General features: G+C 40.1%; 2 protein-coding genes across 5 annotated transcripts; both read right to left on the bottom strand.

Moving 5' to 3' along the window:
* Positions 1 to 1,648: 1,648 nt before the first annotated feature.
* LOC136963382 (histone-lysine N-methyltransferase set1) lies at positions 1,649 to 6,862 on the bottom strand. Of its 3 annotated transcripts, none has more exons than XM_067257498.1 (6): positions 6,732 to 6,862; positions 5,597 to 5,710; positions 5,262 to 5,307; positions 5,108 to 5,190; positions 4,493 to 4,563; positions 1,649 to 3,900 (listed from the first exon to the last, which is right to left on the bottom strand). In XM_067257498.1, the coding sequence occupies exons 1-6, from the start codon at positions 6,736 to 6,738 to the stop codon at positions 3,364 to 3,366; spliced, it is 858 nt and encodes a 285-aa protein (XP_067113599.1). In that variant the 5' UTR covers positions 6,739 to 6,862; the 3' UTR covers positions 1,649 to 3,363. The 3 variants fall into 3 exon arrangements, with proteins under 3 accessions (XP_067113599.1, XP_067113600.1, XP_067113601.1); XM_067257499.1 differs by having other exon boundaries at positions 4,502 to 4,563; XM_067257500.1 differs by lacking the exons at positions 5,262 to 5,307; positions 6,732 to 6,862 and having other exon boundaries at positions 5,597 to 5,688.
* A 1,767-nt stretch (positions 6,863 to 8,629) lies between these two features.
* LOC136963400 (T-cell surface protein tactile-like) lies at positions 8,630 to 11,469 on the bottom strand. Of its 2 annotated transcripts, none has more exons than XM_067257523.1 (5): positions 11,389 to 11,469; positions 10,773 to 11,111; positions 9,687 to 10,334; positions 9,313 to 9,415; positions 8,630 to 9,127 (listed from the first exon to the last, which is right to left on the bottom strand). In XM_067257523.1, the coding sequence occupies exons 1-5, from the start codon at positions 11,444 to 11,446 to the stop codon at positions 9,034 to 9,036; spliced, it is 1,242 nt and encodes a 413-aa protein (XP_067113624.1). In that variant the 5' UTR covers positions 11,447 to 11,469; the 3' UTR covers positions 8,630 to 9,033. The 2 variants fall into 2 exon arrangements, with proteins under 2 accessions (XP_067113624.1, XP_067113625.1); XM_067257524.1 differs by having other exon boundaries at positions 9,026 to 9,127; positions 9,290 to 9,415.
* Between the last annotated feature and the right edge of the window lie 2,865 nt (positions 11,470 to 14,334).

Raw genomic sequence — 14,334 nt, 5'->3', positions numbered from 1 at the left:
ATCTGCCGGGTATGAGTCTTTGGATCATTTTTCACTTGACCTGCATACTGGTAACTAGAGGAAACAGAAATGATTCGTTCATTTTGACTGGGTCTTTGGATACGGATCTTTGGATCATTTTTCACGTGACCTGGATAGGCTCAGAGGAGAAACAGAAAGGATTTGTTTACCTCGTTCACTTTTGCGTGACTAGGTTTAGTAAGACGTGAAGGATATTCGTTTACAAGTGATAATTCTAGGTTTAGTTATTTAAACTTTTTTTTTTGTTCTCGGCCACGAGAAAATGAACGAATCGCTCTCTGAGGCTACTCGTTACTCCCGAGTCATACTAATGATTCGTTCAAAATGAACAAATCGTTCACGAAGACACATCACTAATTCGTACAGAGATGTTAATTAAAAAAAACAATGCATGGCGCAAGGTTGCCGAAGTTGTTGGTGCTTGTACTTTCAAATTCAGTCTAGTCACATTACGTAACTTCGTTCTGTGGTAACTACTGTAGCTAGCTAGGTAGCCCGGCTGGAACTCCCTATCGTATCGACAGATTAGCAGAGACTTTGAGTAATATAATAAAACGTTTTTTACACATGTCAACATGTATGTCTATTAAACAGTTTTGTATTTTGTATACAAGTTGTATTTTGATCGATGTTGCGAGTACGTAAACCCAAGTCTGCACACTTGGCCATGACAACTACAACAGTGACTTTAGAGAACTACATTCTACATCAATCTGTTTGAAACGCCCCCAAGCGTGGTGAACTGTGGGAAGGCGAGCGATGGCAAGCGATTTGCGTCGCTGCAGTGTGAACGCACTGTTAGGCACGCTTAACTAGCCTGTCTCTGCCCTCCTACGTACTTCCGCTCAATTTTGATTTTGCTTCTGTACTAGGTCTGGCCATGAGGTACGTAAGTCAGATGTCTCCGGTTGATTTTCTACCGGCGAATCAGCGAACAGAGGGAGTGGCTGAGAACGATGACGCTGATGTTGTGCGCTAGTTTGTGTTGTAGTTCCGTAATGGCGCGGAGAAAGATGCGAGCGAAGCCATTCGGTCCGTTGTGGCAACACTACCGAATATCTATAAACTAAAGCCGAAGCAAGAACAAGTTTTGCTAAGTTTTGTTGGTGGCCATGATGTTGTGGCCCTCCTCCCCACGGGGTTCAGGAAAGGTTTTTCCAGCTACGGCAGGTAGCTCTGTTACAGTAGTGGTGAAGGAATTGTCTAAGGCGAACGCTAGCGATTGTATGGCAGAGTGGTTCTGGGCAGATCCAATAGTTTTAAACTTCAGAAGAGTACCCGCCTACAAGGAAGTCAACGCTTGTCAATGGAGCGAGGCCAGACTCCCTGTACAAATGAAATGTACGAGAGTCTGGTTAGGACCAGGCTAACACTTAAACCATAATCCCCAAGAAAAGAAAAGACAAATGATCCAGAGTTATCTTAACATATACCTTCAAAAAATACTGTATGTCCCCAGACTTAAAATCTCCACTACTTACTAGAGTATATAACAGTAATTGTTTATATAGAGTCACTTTTTCAAAGTAATATATCTTTATTCATCAATTTATCTTAAGATATTTACAGTAATTATTATTATTTATTTTGTCATTTCAAATATTTTCTTTGAAATAAATATCTTGACTTGACACTGTCACAAATGATAACAGTAGGAGTCTAAGGTTAGATTAGTTGGTCACTGGTCATTTTCAACATACATTTTCAGTTTCAATCACATGCTATCTGGGGCATACTGTTTCAACGATGGCTATTTCATCCACTGCTGACTCAGTTAATATTGTCAGAATTCATGTCCAAATTCTACTGTAGTCTTCTTAGGATGATTAGACAAAACTAGCTATGAACTATGCCCACCTACGCCAAATATGATGGAATTCAGAAATAAGTAACATGATAAAAGGACATCATGAATTTAAGTTTATACAATGATGAAATATACCATAAATAAAATGTTGTGTTTTGAAATACAATATGGTAATATTATTGTGAAAAGTGACATTTCATATTAATATGGTACCTAATAAGCTACATAAACATGACATCTAACAACATGTTTTTAAATTACATATTTCATATATTTTATTATTTATTTAACTATTTATTAAGTTGTTACTGCTTTGTTCCTCCACTCTGGAATGCTTTGTATTTAACTACTACCCATGTGACTTGTGACATTGACTCAGAAGTCTTCAACTCATTGGTGGCTATACCCATTAATCAAGGTTACACTGGCAAGTAAATAATACATTCAGTTTGTAATTCACTTGCATGTGGATATATATTAATATAAAAATGCATACAATATACCATTGTGTTGGCTCAAGTACAACTGGACAATAATTTTGATTTCACTGAATATCCATACATTTGATTAAAGTCATAATCGACAAGGAACATGAAAAAATAAATTATGATTGAGTCAAGCTCTAACCCATCTATAAAATAGTTTGCATAGATGTAGATAATAGTCATTGACTATGACTGTGCATGTAAATATATATTTTTTTGTCCATTTGCTGTGAGTTTGCACAGACAATATCTCGCGTTTCTTTACATGCAACTGAAAAAGGAAATACATCCTATATAGCATAGTAAAATATTTGTGAAAGTCAGAGATAGGGAAAACCTCAAAACAGCAGCATCGACAGAAACAATCACTCAACAGCAGTATCTGATATAAGCTTTGATGTTGGCCTCAACATTTTCTTTCTCAACGAAATCACTCAAAACTTCCATTTGGTGACCTTTAACCTCCAAACGCTACAGTGTTGTAAGTGTTATATTCTCAACTGTGAGAACAAGTAAGAGTGACTGCAACACTTTCCAATGTTAAGGTACCGTATTTTTTGGAAATAAAGCCACGGTTTATACACCGATTTTAAATTTTTCTTGTGGTGGTCTTATATTTATAAAAAAAAACAACAACAGTAGAAACACTTTTTTCTTGAATGCTATTTAAATATTAGTTAATTCCCTGGCAATAGAAAACATACATTATGCACTTACTTACTTTCATTTTCAAATTGTGTTACACAACGGCATGCTGTAAGATCGCCTATTCGTCCATTGCTTGGTATCATTGTTCCCGTGTCCAGTGCGGACTATATTCCAGTGCGGTTTATACTCAGATTTACAAACACAAAGCTCCCATTCTGGTGGGGTGCGGTGTATAGAAAATGCCGATTATTTTCGGAATAATACGGTACTTACTGGGTGTAATGAGGCACATACATAAAAAATCTTTTAATTTAAACTATTCTGGATACATGTTTTGTTTTTTTATTATACTGTTGAGTCTACATGGGCTTGACAGCAAACAACTCCCTAATGTGCCAAACGTTAAACTATTTCATCAGGTTCACTGATCGGCTCATGGTTCAAATTGCTGCTAAAATGATCTGAACACTCATGAATAGTCTCCATATCAATCTCTCCCTCTCTTTCTGCCTCACCCACATTCACTCCATAGTCCCTGTTCCACTCCCTCTCTCTTGCTCTCTCCCACTGTGCATCCACCTCCCACTGCATCCCACCTTCATCTGACAAGTTCCTCACTCTCTCCCTCTCCATGTCCCTCAGTTTCTCCCTTTCCCTCTCCTCCGTCTCCAGTGCCATCTGTTGGCTGTTGAGGTAGATACTGTGACGTGAGGCCATGGGACTGCTGCTGCGAGAGGGGAGGGTGGCCTCCACAATGGCCTCCACCTCCAGAAAGCCTCCCATCTGGGCTGAAGCTTGAGACTGGGGCTGGGAAAGGCGAGCCTGGGCCTGGTGCTGGTTCTGGCCTTGCTGGTGGCGACGCTTCTTCTTGCGTTTCTGAGCAGCCATATTCAGGTCCAGAGAGGCATAGTTCAGATCGGGTTCCGCTGGCGTAATGGGCTATGAAAGAGGGCAGGATGAAGAGTGGCGATGGGAGTGAGAGTGATGAGTTAGCCAGTTAGCAGACATGTATCATGCCAAAACTGTCAAATAAAATTATTTTTTAACAATTGCCAGCAGATATAACAAAATACGCCATTTTGCAACAGTGTAATAGAATTGTGTTTACTGTTTACTGGACAATGAAAATATGTCCAGCAGATTCAATCAAACATTGCTGAAAAAACTAGAGTAATTTCTCTTTTAGCTTTGACATCCTGTCCCGTACATTCTCAAGCAAGTCAATAGAGCATGGCCTATATTTAGGGCAGAAGCTTTACAATGTGGTACAGACCACAGCTCTATACTTAGATACTTTGTTCAAGTCATTGTGGCCTTGACAAGTACCCTGGAAACATTTGGATTATGTATATTGAATCATTGCATTGCAAATAGATAACATGTATTGGCAATTCATTATATAAAGTATATCCTTTTCATAGATGATGTTGGCTGAACATCTAAAATAGTGTTGTCTCATGTTTTATATAATATTGTAATACCCCTTGTATAGCAAAAACTTTACTAACACAATGGATACAAAAAGAGCTACCTGTCCCACCTCTCGAACACGTTGCATGGTCATGGATTCGTAGCATACTTCTTCAAAGTTGCCCTCTGGGACTGTAACGAAAACAGAGACACTCTTCTTGATTTGACTTGTTTTACCTTTAGAGTAACCTAAGCATGAAACCATAAAATGAGCTGGGATCTAAGGCTCATTATTTCAGCCGCTTTGGCCATTTTAACAAAGCAGCAGAGACATATTATTTGGAAACAAACATAATTGACCTGGAATGATTGCTCACGGTAGCCATTGAACACGCTCATGGAAAGTAATCGATTTCTCATATTTTATCTTAACATTCTAATTACATCTTCATCTTGTGACATTTACAACATGGTTGGAACAGTAAGCTTCAGATGGTATGAAGCCACCAGGTGAAATTGGGGTCCGCTCTGAATACACTCACATTATACCAGAGACCCGGATGAAAAGGTTTTTAACATTTTTACATTTTACATACTGTAACATAGGTCTTTGGTTTGACCAGTAAACATATTTTAAGGATTAGAAATGTCACAAAATAATTGTGGACAACTGAAGTGGACGAGAATAAATTGCTGGGTCTCAGAAGGGTATAACACCATAGGGCTATTGTCTTACCTCCTCTGTCTGTGTTGATGTTACCATAAATTGGATTCTCCTGCTGTTGATGTTGGTCCTCCACAAACAAGGGACTGAACCCACTGAAAGATATAGATGCACATTACATTTGTACACCATTCACATGTTTATGAACACACACACACACATTTACCTTTCTCTTTGGGAGGACTCTGGGTACAAGAGATCATCGTCAGTGTCTAAGAGAAATGGAAAACATTTTGAACATTCTGCAACATGATTTAGTACACTTTGCAAGAACACACTATGCGCCCAAGAATAAACATTTATCCTGTAGCTTTAGTAGCTTCTTTGATTCAAATAATTTTACAATAAAAGAAAGTGAAGAAAAAACAAAAAAAACGTGGATTTCCTTGATTCAGACACTGAATGATTTGGTGCAAAATGTCAAGGTCTGATTGTTATTTTGTTTTGAATAACACATTCTGGGGCTGTGTCAAAAGCCAGCTGTGGATGATGGTACCATACCTTTTCTGTAAAACCTCTCTCTGCATCTCAGATAGCAGAAGACAACGTTCAGACACAAAGATATGAGCAGAGCTGTGGCGGTCAGAGCCAGACCCACCCAAAAATTGTTGCAGTCTGTTGAAACACACAAAATGTGTTAACGCTCACATGCTAATCCCTGTTTCAAACTAAAGCTGGTTCTTTTTCAAATAATCGTATTGTGTATAAGAATTATAGATCTGAAATTTTAAGCCTTCCTGAATAATTATCCCAGGAAAAGAACCTAAGAATTCAAAAGTTGGGTATTGAAAAATAAAGGTTTATATATACATTTCAATCTATAGTAGTTGAGTGCATTTGTTTGTTACTGATACATTGATAGACACATTGATTGAATGATTACAGGTCTACACTTCTCTAAAATAATTGTTCATGTGTCAGATGTTGGTTCTATTAAAGTCGTTTTACTCCTTAGTAATCCAAATTTATAAAAATATTTTCAAACGATAGGGTTGGATCTGTATTTTGTACTTTTCTAAGTTTGGGTAATCAAGCATTATTGAGAACTGTCATCCCATGTTCAAACATTTATGAATAGTATCAATAAAATATTTTGGAAGGATCTTTTATTTTGTTCACACAATATAATAGTAAATTTGTACAAACTACAATTTATTTTGTGCCTTACTCTATATATACTCGGTAGCCTATATACAAAAATGTCATGAAGTCATTCAAAATGTACAAACCTTCTGTATTTCCCATCCACACCAGAACATGACATACACATTTCAGATTACAGAACCATTTTACGGTGCAATGGTGTTTCTGATTGAATTGATATAGTTGATACAAGTTAGGTCGACGTATTCTGGAGCAAGACGGCAGGGTTTTAAAAACAGGATGCAGAAATGAAATGTTGGCAGAAAAAAACACTTCACTTGAAAACCTGACTCTGAGCTCATGTACGCTATACTGTAAGACTATTATTGTTATTGTTTCCTATCAAAATATCAACGCAAAATACACGTTTTCACTCACACAATGTTGAACAGCAGAAAATAAAAACAATAGACTATCTCGCATATTTACATGAATGTTAGGTGTTAATTATGTGAAAAAGCATGTTTGGTTCGTTTGAGTCTTATGATCTTACCTGTCATTCTTCAACCAATTAAAAATATGGGATGAGTATTGTCGTTCTCCCGGACTCTCTCTCACACACTCCTTTTTTCTTTATGTCTCTCACAGGCCAAAGAGCATCCTGAGGGGTTTTGTCGAATGCTGTCTGAAAGGTTTCACTCTTTCACAGTCTATATTTAGCTTTTCTTGTTCTCTATAGATACCTTGCGTAGTCTAACCTCCCAGATATTTTTCTGTTACAAACAGGAAACGTGTCAACCTCATTTCACATTACATGAGGCAGACCAGATATGAGAGACACTGTATGGAGAGTACACACATTTGCACAATTTTCATACAATGGATCGCAAGGCAATAAAATACAGAAATATCATACTCCCTGAGACTGAGACAGATTATGTACTGCTATTAGTTTGGAATTCAGGGATAGTTTGGGACATGCACACCTGGATCTGTGTAGATACCAAAATATAAATGCTTAACTATAGCAAAGGTTGTCAGTCATTATTTCACGTCTGCATTGTGTAATGTCATATAAGTAACCTTCAAATTCAGTCTGTCTGAATTGCAATGGTCATGTCATGTAATTGTGAAAATAAAATGTTTGCTTTATTTCACAAACACACATACACGGCAGTTGCACAGACAGGTATGCATGCATGCATGCAGGAATGCATGCATGTACACACACACACACATACACACACACACAGGTAAACCACACGCACAATCAATCACTTTTTTTCTATTTTCCATTTCCGACCAGTACAGAGCAGGATGTCCCAGTGAAACTGTGAAGCTGTTCAGTTAAACCATAAACTCTCTATAAAAACCGCAAGCAGGCACGACACCATGTCGTAATTTCTTTCATGTTGCTTTATTGGTACAAAAAATATATATATATTTTGATTGACTGCAAAAACAACAGAAAAAAGTAATCCATGCCCGTGCGTGTGTGCTTGTGTGTTTTTTTTTTGTATGTGTGTGTGTGTGTGTGTGCAGGTGAAGCGTGGATGGTCTCAACTGGTCAGCAAGATGCCTGTGGTTTGTGGCTGTGACCTCTTGCTAGGGCTTCTTCACACATTCAATGACAATTTGCGGTTGCTGTAAACATCTTTGATGCAGACCAACCCCAACCAATGTGCAACACCTTGGCAATAGCGTTTACTGTGGTATAGTGTGTACAGCAAGAACACAGATGTTGACTCTGGGTAAAAGATACCCAGTCAGGCACATGACTCCAGGGCTACCCCTCAGGTTGGAACAATGAGTACTGAATCAAAAAGGTGAGAAGTGGTACAAATCTGAGTCCTAAGAGATATTCCATTTTAAAATCTGTTACATTTTGTATTTTGTTGTCATACAAAACCACTTCTGGAAGCTACAGGACAATTTGATTTATACTTATCATAGTAAAAATAAAACAAGATATTTAGTGGTTCAAACCATTTGGTTTAAGCTTCCTAAACTACTATGGAAGAGACAGAGAAAGAGAGATGAAAGAAAGAAATAGAGAGAGAGACAGAGAGAGAGAGAGAGAGAGAGAGAGAGAGAGTGTGTTGATAAACTCTTATCTATCAACCACCTGCATCATGAGAGTGAACCTTTAGTCTGGGAAGGGATGGCTGTGTAAAGAACAGACATAAAGACAGACAGTGGAGACAGTTAGTATGACCTGGAATTGTTTTGTGTTAGATTCCGTCAGCAGAGCACTCATCACCGTTGTGCCACTGGCTGACCTTTGTCTGGTCAGGGTGGTGTGCCACTGTATGGTTCCAGAGTGGGAGAAACCTCTCTCCTATCTGTTCCACCACGCTGCTCTTTACTGATGGCTATCTAGTGAACGATAGCTTTTAGAGTTTCTCAATGACTGTGTGATACACAAGCACATTTTCTTAGTTGATGGTAAAAATGCATTTATTTATTATAAATGTTTACAACTTGTTAAAAGGTACAGATACTTTAGAGTTTGTTAAATATATATAAATATATATATTTATAAACAGGTTTGTTTAATTTAATATGTTATTTGTTCAGGTTTATGTTTGAATGCAAATTAATGAAGTAAAAGTTAAACCTGCGTATTCAACGTTGACATAAATTGGTGCAAAGCAATATACATTATAAAACATACGTCAATGGGTAACATGTAAAAAATAAGTATTTGAACATGAAATTAATGAAGGTTCAATATTCTTTAAAGATGGTACATAAGAACTGGAATACAGGTGAGAGAGAGAGAAAGAGAGAGAGAGAGAGCGTGAGTGAGAGTAAAAGTGAAGAAAATGATCCATATTGCCAGTCAAGCTCCCTCTTCAGGTGAGGATGTCAGTCATTGGGATCTCACTCCTCACAGATGAATACTTCAGGGGGGGAGGAGGGGGCTTGAAAGGAGGAGGTAGGTCCATCCTAGAGAGAAAGAGAGACAGAGAAAGAGAAAAAGAGAGAGAGAAATAATGAAACATTAAGTGACAGAGAGAAAGGAAGAGAGAGGCAGGGGGAAAGAGAATAATAGAAAGCCATGAGAGAAGTCAGGTATTGCTGTTTTATCTGTAGTCATTTTATGTTTACTAGAGCGGGGCTGAGAAAGTCACATTTTCTGGACTTGGTATCTTCTGTAGAGAATTCCAAGCAGGATGACGAGGGCGATGATAGGCAGGATGACCAACACTGCATACCTTTGAGGACCATCAGACGCTGGGTGAGAGAGAGAGAGAGAGAGGGAGATAGAGAGAAGTTTGAGGTAGGGTAGAGGGGGGTAGGGTGGGGTAGAGGAGTTAGACAGTTAATACAAAACAGGAACTGTATATTCACAGTTTCCCCAGGCGTATTGGTGTTGCTGGGGCAGAATTACTGCTGAAAAACAATAGTAAAGAATGTAATAGTAAAGAACTGGGGTTCTCTGATCTGAAAAACTGTACAACATCAGTTGTGCAATATGCGGCTGTAGTACGGTTAGCTCCAATACCATCGTCTTTGATGACACCTGTGGTGTTAGGGTCACTGCTCTGAGTGGAAGCTGCTGTTTGGGTGTTTTCCTCTGGGAAGACAGAGGGTGATAGAGGCCTTTCCTCGTCAGCCTGGCTGGAGGTCTGTGGGGTGGATCCATGCCCTGTATAACCTACTGTGCTCCACACACTCATATTCCACGGAGAGGTGTCTGATTGGTTTGTGGATGGATAGGTGGACTCTGATTGGACCGGAGGCGGCGCTGTGGTTGGACCGTGGGTGGGGTAACTGAACGTTGACCCCTGCGTTGCCTCGCCAGTCTTGATTGACAGGTCATCAGAGGAGTTGACTGACTGGTCCAGGACTGTTTGGGTGACCGGGAGCACGGTGGTGGGCATGTCTGGTTCTTCAGAAGAGGAAGTGATGTCATCCAGAGAGAGGCTGTGGTTCATTGCTGCAGTGGTGAAGTCAGACAGTTCGGTTGTGGGATTTGTGAGGTTGGTGTGGAGACCAGAGGTCCAGCTCACATTGGTATTGGTGTCAGTGTAACTTCTGGTCTTTGTGTGACTGGGAAGGCTGGTGGTGTGGCTTGATTCTGTCAGGCTCCCATTTCGGCTCCAGAGTTCGTCTGTTGTACTGTTTGAGAGAGGGGTCTCAAGGGTTGGTCCTAACGGAGAAAAAAGTGTTGCATCATAAACATCAAGATCCGTGATGGCTTTTTGTAACACAGAAATTCAAGCAATTTTATGAAGGGTTTTGCTAATTACAACGTCAACCCTCAAATTGTACCGTAGGGTACGATACTCTAAAACGGCCAGCAGATGTCACTCAATACAGATAACGAGACATGCTGGGGTTCTGTTGTGTGTGCGTTGCGTGCACTCATGCGTGTTGACAGCTGTAGCGTGTCGAGCGGTAGGAAAGAAAAAGAGGGCAGGAAACGAGTGTACACGTTCATGCAGCTTCACCCGTCTGACGACGAGCAGACAGGATGGAAAACAGACAGAGAGAACCCCCCCCCACACACACAAACACACACACAGACGCACACGTAACGCAAACACACATCATCACATTTACATAGAGACAAGGGTGTATACAGTACCTCTGATCTCCAGCTTGTTAGACATCCTTATGGAGCCTCTTGGGTATGTGCTGAGGTCACAGTTGTAGAGCCCACTGTTCTCTATCTGGACTCCTGAGAGGTGCAGATGTGCTCCCCTCAGCCTCCGACCCTGATCCACTACTGCCTCCACCGTCACATTGTCCCGATACGAATGGGTTCCGAAAATGGGGTTGTAAATGATTATCTTGTGCTCTGTAAATTCTGTTTTAGTCCACTCAATCTGGGAGATGTTAAGTCTATGGTTGTCTAGGATGCAGTGCAGAGTGACATTCTCGCCCACCAGTGCTGTTGTCAGCAGAACTGGATCAGTTGCAAACCCTGTCAAATACATCAAACATGAAGGAGGAGATCAACAAAATAAAAGGAGTTGGATAAGAACTCCAAATAAGAAACTTTTAAAATTGAAATACTATCCAGTGGATTAATACCAAATAACACCCAGAAGCAATATTATATATTTTTTACCAAACACAGGCCATAACAGACTATGTGCCTAAAGCTCAATTTATTCTACTTTTTAATCGCAGCAAATGTGTGTCCAGGGCAAGAGCCAGCCCTGGTATTTCCAGTTACACCAGCCCTAGCATGAGATTACCTTGGATTGAGGCGAAGAGGAACAGAGAGACGACGGTCACAGTCACAGTGGCAGACATGTCTGAGCTTCCTGCACTCAACTGCTGAGCTTAAACTGAAAGGTTGGTTTGAATCTCAATTGAGGTCAAAACAGAGCTTCGTAGCCTAACTGTACAAGAAGCCACAAACGCATACAGAAAGCCAGTCTCAGAACATTGGAGGAGTGTCTTTAAGTGTGTGGATTCTGGTAATCTTTATTCTCTAGAGTTTGTCATTGAAAACGTGGTTGAATTCATGTGAATTTGAGATATGCTCATATCATGTTGTCATTTGTCAGCAATTTATTTTGAATATTTTTCTAACAGCTTGGTTGAGCTCATAGATCATTTTGTGTCAAACATTTTGTTACGATGAACGTCATCATAATGATATGATGAGACACCAGCCAGTCTGTGGGACTTTCCATAAGAACACATTTGCAAGTAGAAACATAAAAAGAAGTATGCACACAGACATCCTCTCTCTCTCTCTCCCTCTCTCTCCCTCTCCCTCTCTCTCTCTCTCTCTCTGTCTCTGTCTTTCTGCACATGTTCTGCATCAATCTATGATGGCTCACACAGGTGCATCAATTTAATATTGACACCAATTATCCAATCAGCAAAGAGTGGTGTGACCTTCTATAAAAGAGGCACTTTTACTTCTTAGTGTTCTGTAGTTGGTTTTCTATCAAGGCTAAAAGGGATAAATTATGTTTTCAAAGCGGTCATTAACTTAGTTGGCTTTACAGAAAGAACAGTGCAGCATTTGTCTTGTAATTGTCTTTCAAGGTGAGTGTTCTTCACTTCAATTACATATTTTCATTAGTTTATTTTTTGAATCTCCTGCTAGCTGTCATCAAAGCACATGATCCAAGACTTGTATGTCCACTTCTCCACAATGTCTTTGCAAGACATTTGATGTGCATTTTTTTTGTACCTCATGATGTCCACTGTTAAACTGGGGGGAGTCCTGAACTGTTGTGGGCTGATGACACTTCTCGTCCTAGTCGGTGTGGGCGTCTTCAGTCAAGTGCAATGGGTGTTTAGACACTCACTTTTTGTATCCCAACTACCAAACGCCTCATCTGCATTCTATGATTGTTCACATGGGTGTATCACTTTAATATAAAAGGCAAATCAGTCAGAAGTGGTTTGACCTACAAAAGCAGCTTGGTGTTTTGCTTTTCTGCCATGGTTACTGTCACCTTCTTAGGTCCTAAAGAATAAGGCAGTGTTCACAACACTTTTATAAGGTAAAACGTAATTTGACATTTTCTAGTTAACCCACTTGATCCAAAACTGGCTCTTATCTTCACAATGATGACTTCCCAAGACCTCTGAAGTGCATTTTCACATGTACCTCATGATGATTTCTACACTTGAACTGGGTGAAGGTCAACAACAGGTTAAGGGCTTTGGCTAATCTTGTGCTGACTAACCTTTTCTCTCCATGTAGGCTCTGTTGGATGAAGGCTCTGCTGTCTGCCACACTGTAAAATCGAAAGGACATAAGTACTCGTTCATTCAAATTTTGACCTATAATCCATGTTGAACATGCAAAACTACAATCAAATCTGAGTTTTCTCAACGAAAATCAGGTGAAAGAGACGAATGTAGCCGTTTAGCTCCATACACTCCCATTCATTTTGCACTCGACCGCGATCACTCCTGGTGGAACTGCAACACAATTCGGTACAATGGGGCTTAACAGGGAGTGGGCAGGCTCTCCTTAAACAGGCTCTGGTTTAGTATAGTAAGACCAGTGCTTGAAGTGGAGAAAAAAAGGTACCGGTACTCTTGCATTGGCAAATCATTATGAAATTAGAGATTTCTACAGTGAAAAACAAAACTTGGAGATATTTCTGGTACAACCACAATTTATTGTTAGCCTATTTATTAACGACATAAAATGTTCCCGAGGCTATGCATTTTTTTTGGCCTTTATTTGAGCGCCAAAGTTTTTTTTTGAGCTTTGTGTAAAATAAAAATTTCAGTTTTTTTAATTGGTAAAACCTTGTCAAGTGAAAGATGTGTTTTTTCTCATTTTCAGCCCCACCCTTACGTGTCTTACACTGGTTTTCCATCGTTATTCTTCTCCCAGTGCTCCCGATGGCCAGTCCGCTACTGCGGGGCTATTCCGCGGTGGTGGATTTTAAAGTCATATCATTTTAAATTCTCGTGCTGTCAGGGGGTGCTGCAGCATCCTCAGCACTCCTAGTTCCCGCAGCCATGCATAAATGTATGTATTTATTTAAACAAGTTTGAAGCTCATGATTCGTAGCCTACCCGATGTTTCTGGTTGGACTTGGACCTCTGTTGACTTGTCTGGCTCTGGCACACGCGTTCTTTTAGTATGGAACGCCAACTGTGCCAAAACGTCTGAATTGTCGTTCGTGTACAGACGTTACATTTGAATGTGTGTACACGGCCGTTTTTAACGTCTGTACACGTTTTGACGTCTGTACACGGCCGGTTTTAACGTCTGTACACGTTTGGACCATCTATGCTTCCATGCTATTGGTTGGGACCAACATAGCCACCCCCCATCTTGACCTAGTGTCTGCGCTAGGCTGTACTAGTCCTACTGTGATCATGTGGGCTTAACTTGGGTAGCTATCATTTACTATTTGGGACAGTCCATTTGTGTGGGGAAGAACAACTGGTGCGGTTTATCCTGTATCACACCAGTCCAGTAGGTGGCGATGATGCACCTATACCTTGTTTGCTAACCGCCATTAAAATAACCAGAGGACGAACACGTTGTGTGCATAGAGTTAATATAACTAGAGGAAGCAACTTTTGTCTTCTAAGATGGCGTCCCCATTCATTTCTATGAAAAGTGCGCAGTGAGGCAAGCGAGAGTGCGAAACTGGACCACGCCATCTTTCCACTTCTCACTCTTCCGGTCTAGCTTTAAACAGTGGCTCTTT

The sequence above is a fragment of the Osmerus mordax genome, chromosome 19 (genome assembly GCF_038355195.1).
Source record: "Osmerus mordax isolate fOsmMor3 chromosome 19, fOsmMor3.pri, whole genome shotgun sequence".
NCBI classification, from domain to species: Eukaryota; Metazoa; Chordata; class Actinopteri; order Osmeriformes; family Osmeridae; genus Osmerus; species Osmerus mordax.
The sequence above is the reverse complement of the archived record's forward strand: the minus strand, read 5'-3'. Positions and strand labels throughout refer to the sequence as shown.

Excerpts from the sequence above, each read along its gene's own strand:
- LOC136963400 (XM_067257523.1), bottom strand. The coding sequence starts at position 11,446 with ATGTCTGCCACTGTGACTGTGACCGTCGTCTCTCTGTTCCTCTTCGCC. Across the intron at positions 11,112-11,388 it reads CCTCTTCGCCTCAATCCAAG|GGTTTGCAACTGATCCAGTT; the intron begins GTAATCTCATGC and ends TGTATTTGACAG. Across the intron at positions 10,335-10,772 it reads TAACAAGCTGGAGATCAGAG|GACCAACCCTTGAGACCCCT; the intron begins GTACTGTATACA and ends TTTCTCCGTTAG.
- LOC136963382 (XM_067257498.1), bottom strand. Across the intron at positions 4,564-5,107 it reads CATCAACACAGACAGAGGAG|TCCCAGAGGGCAACTTTGAA; the intron begins GTAAGACAATAG and ends TTTTCGTTACAG. Across the intron at positions 3,901-4,492 it reads GTGTTCGAGAGGTGGGACAG|CCCATTACGCCAGCGGAACC; the intron begins GTAGCTCTTTTT and ends CCTCTTTCATAG.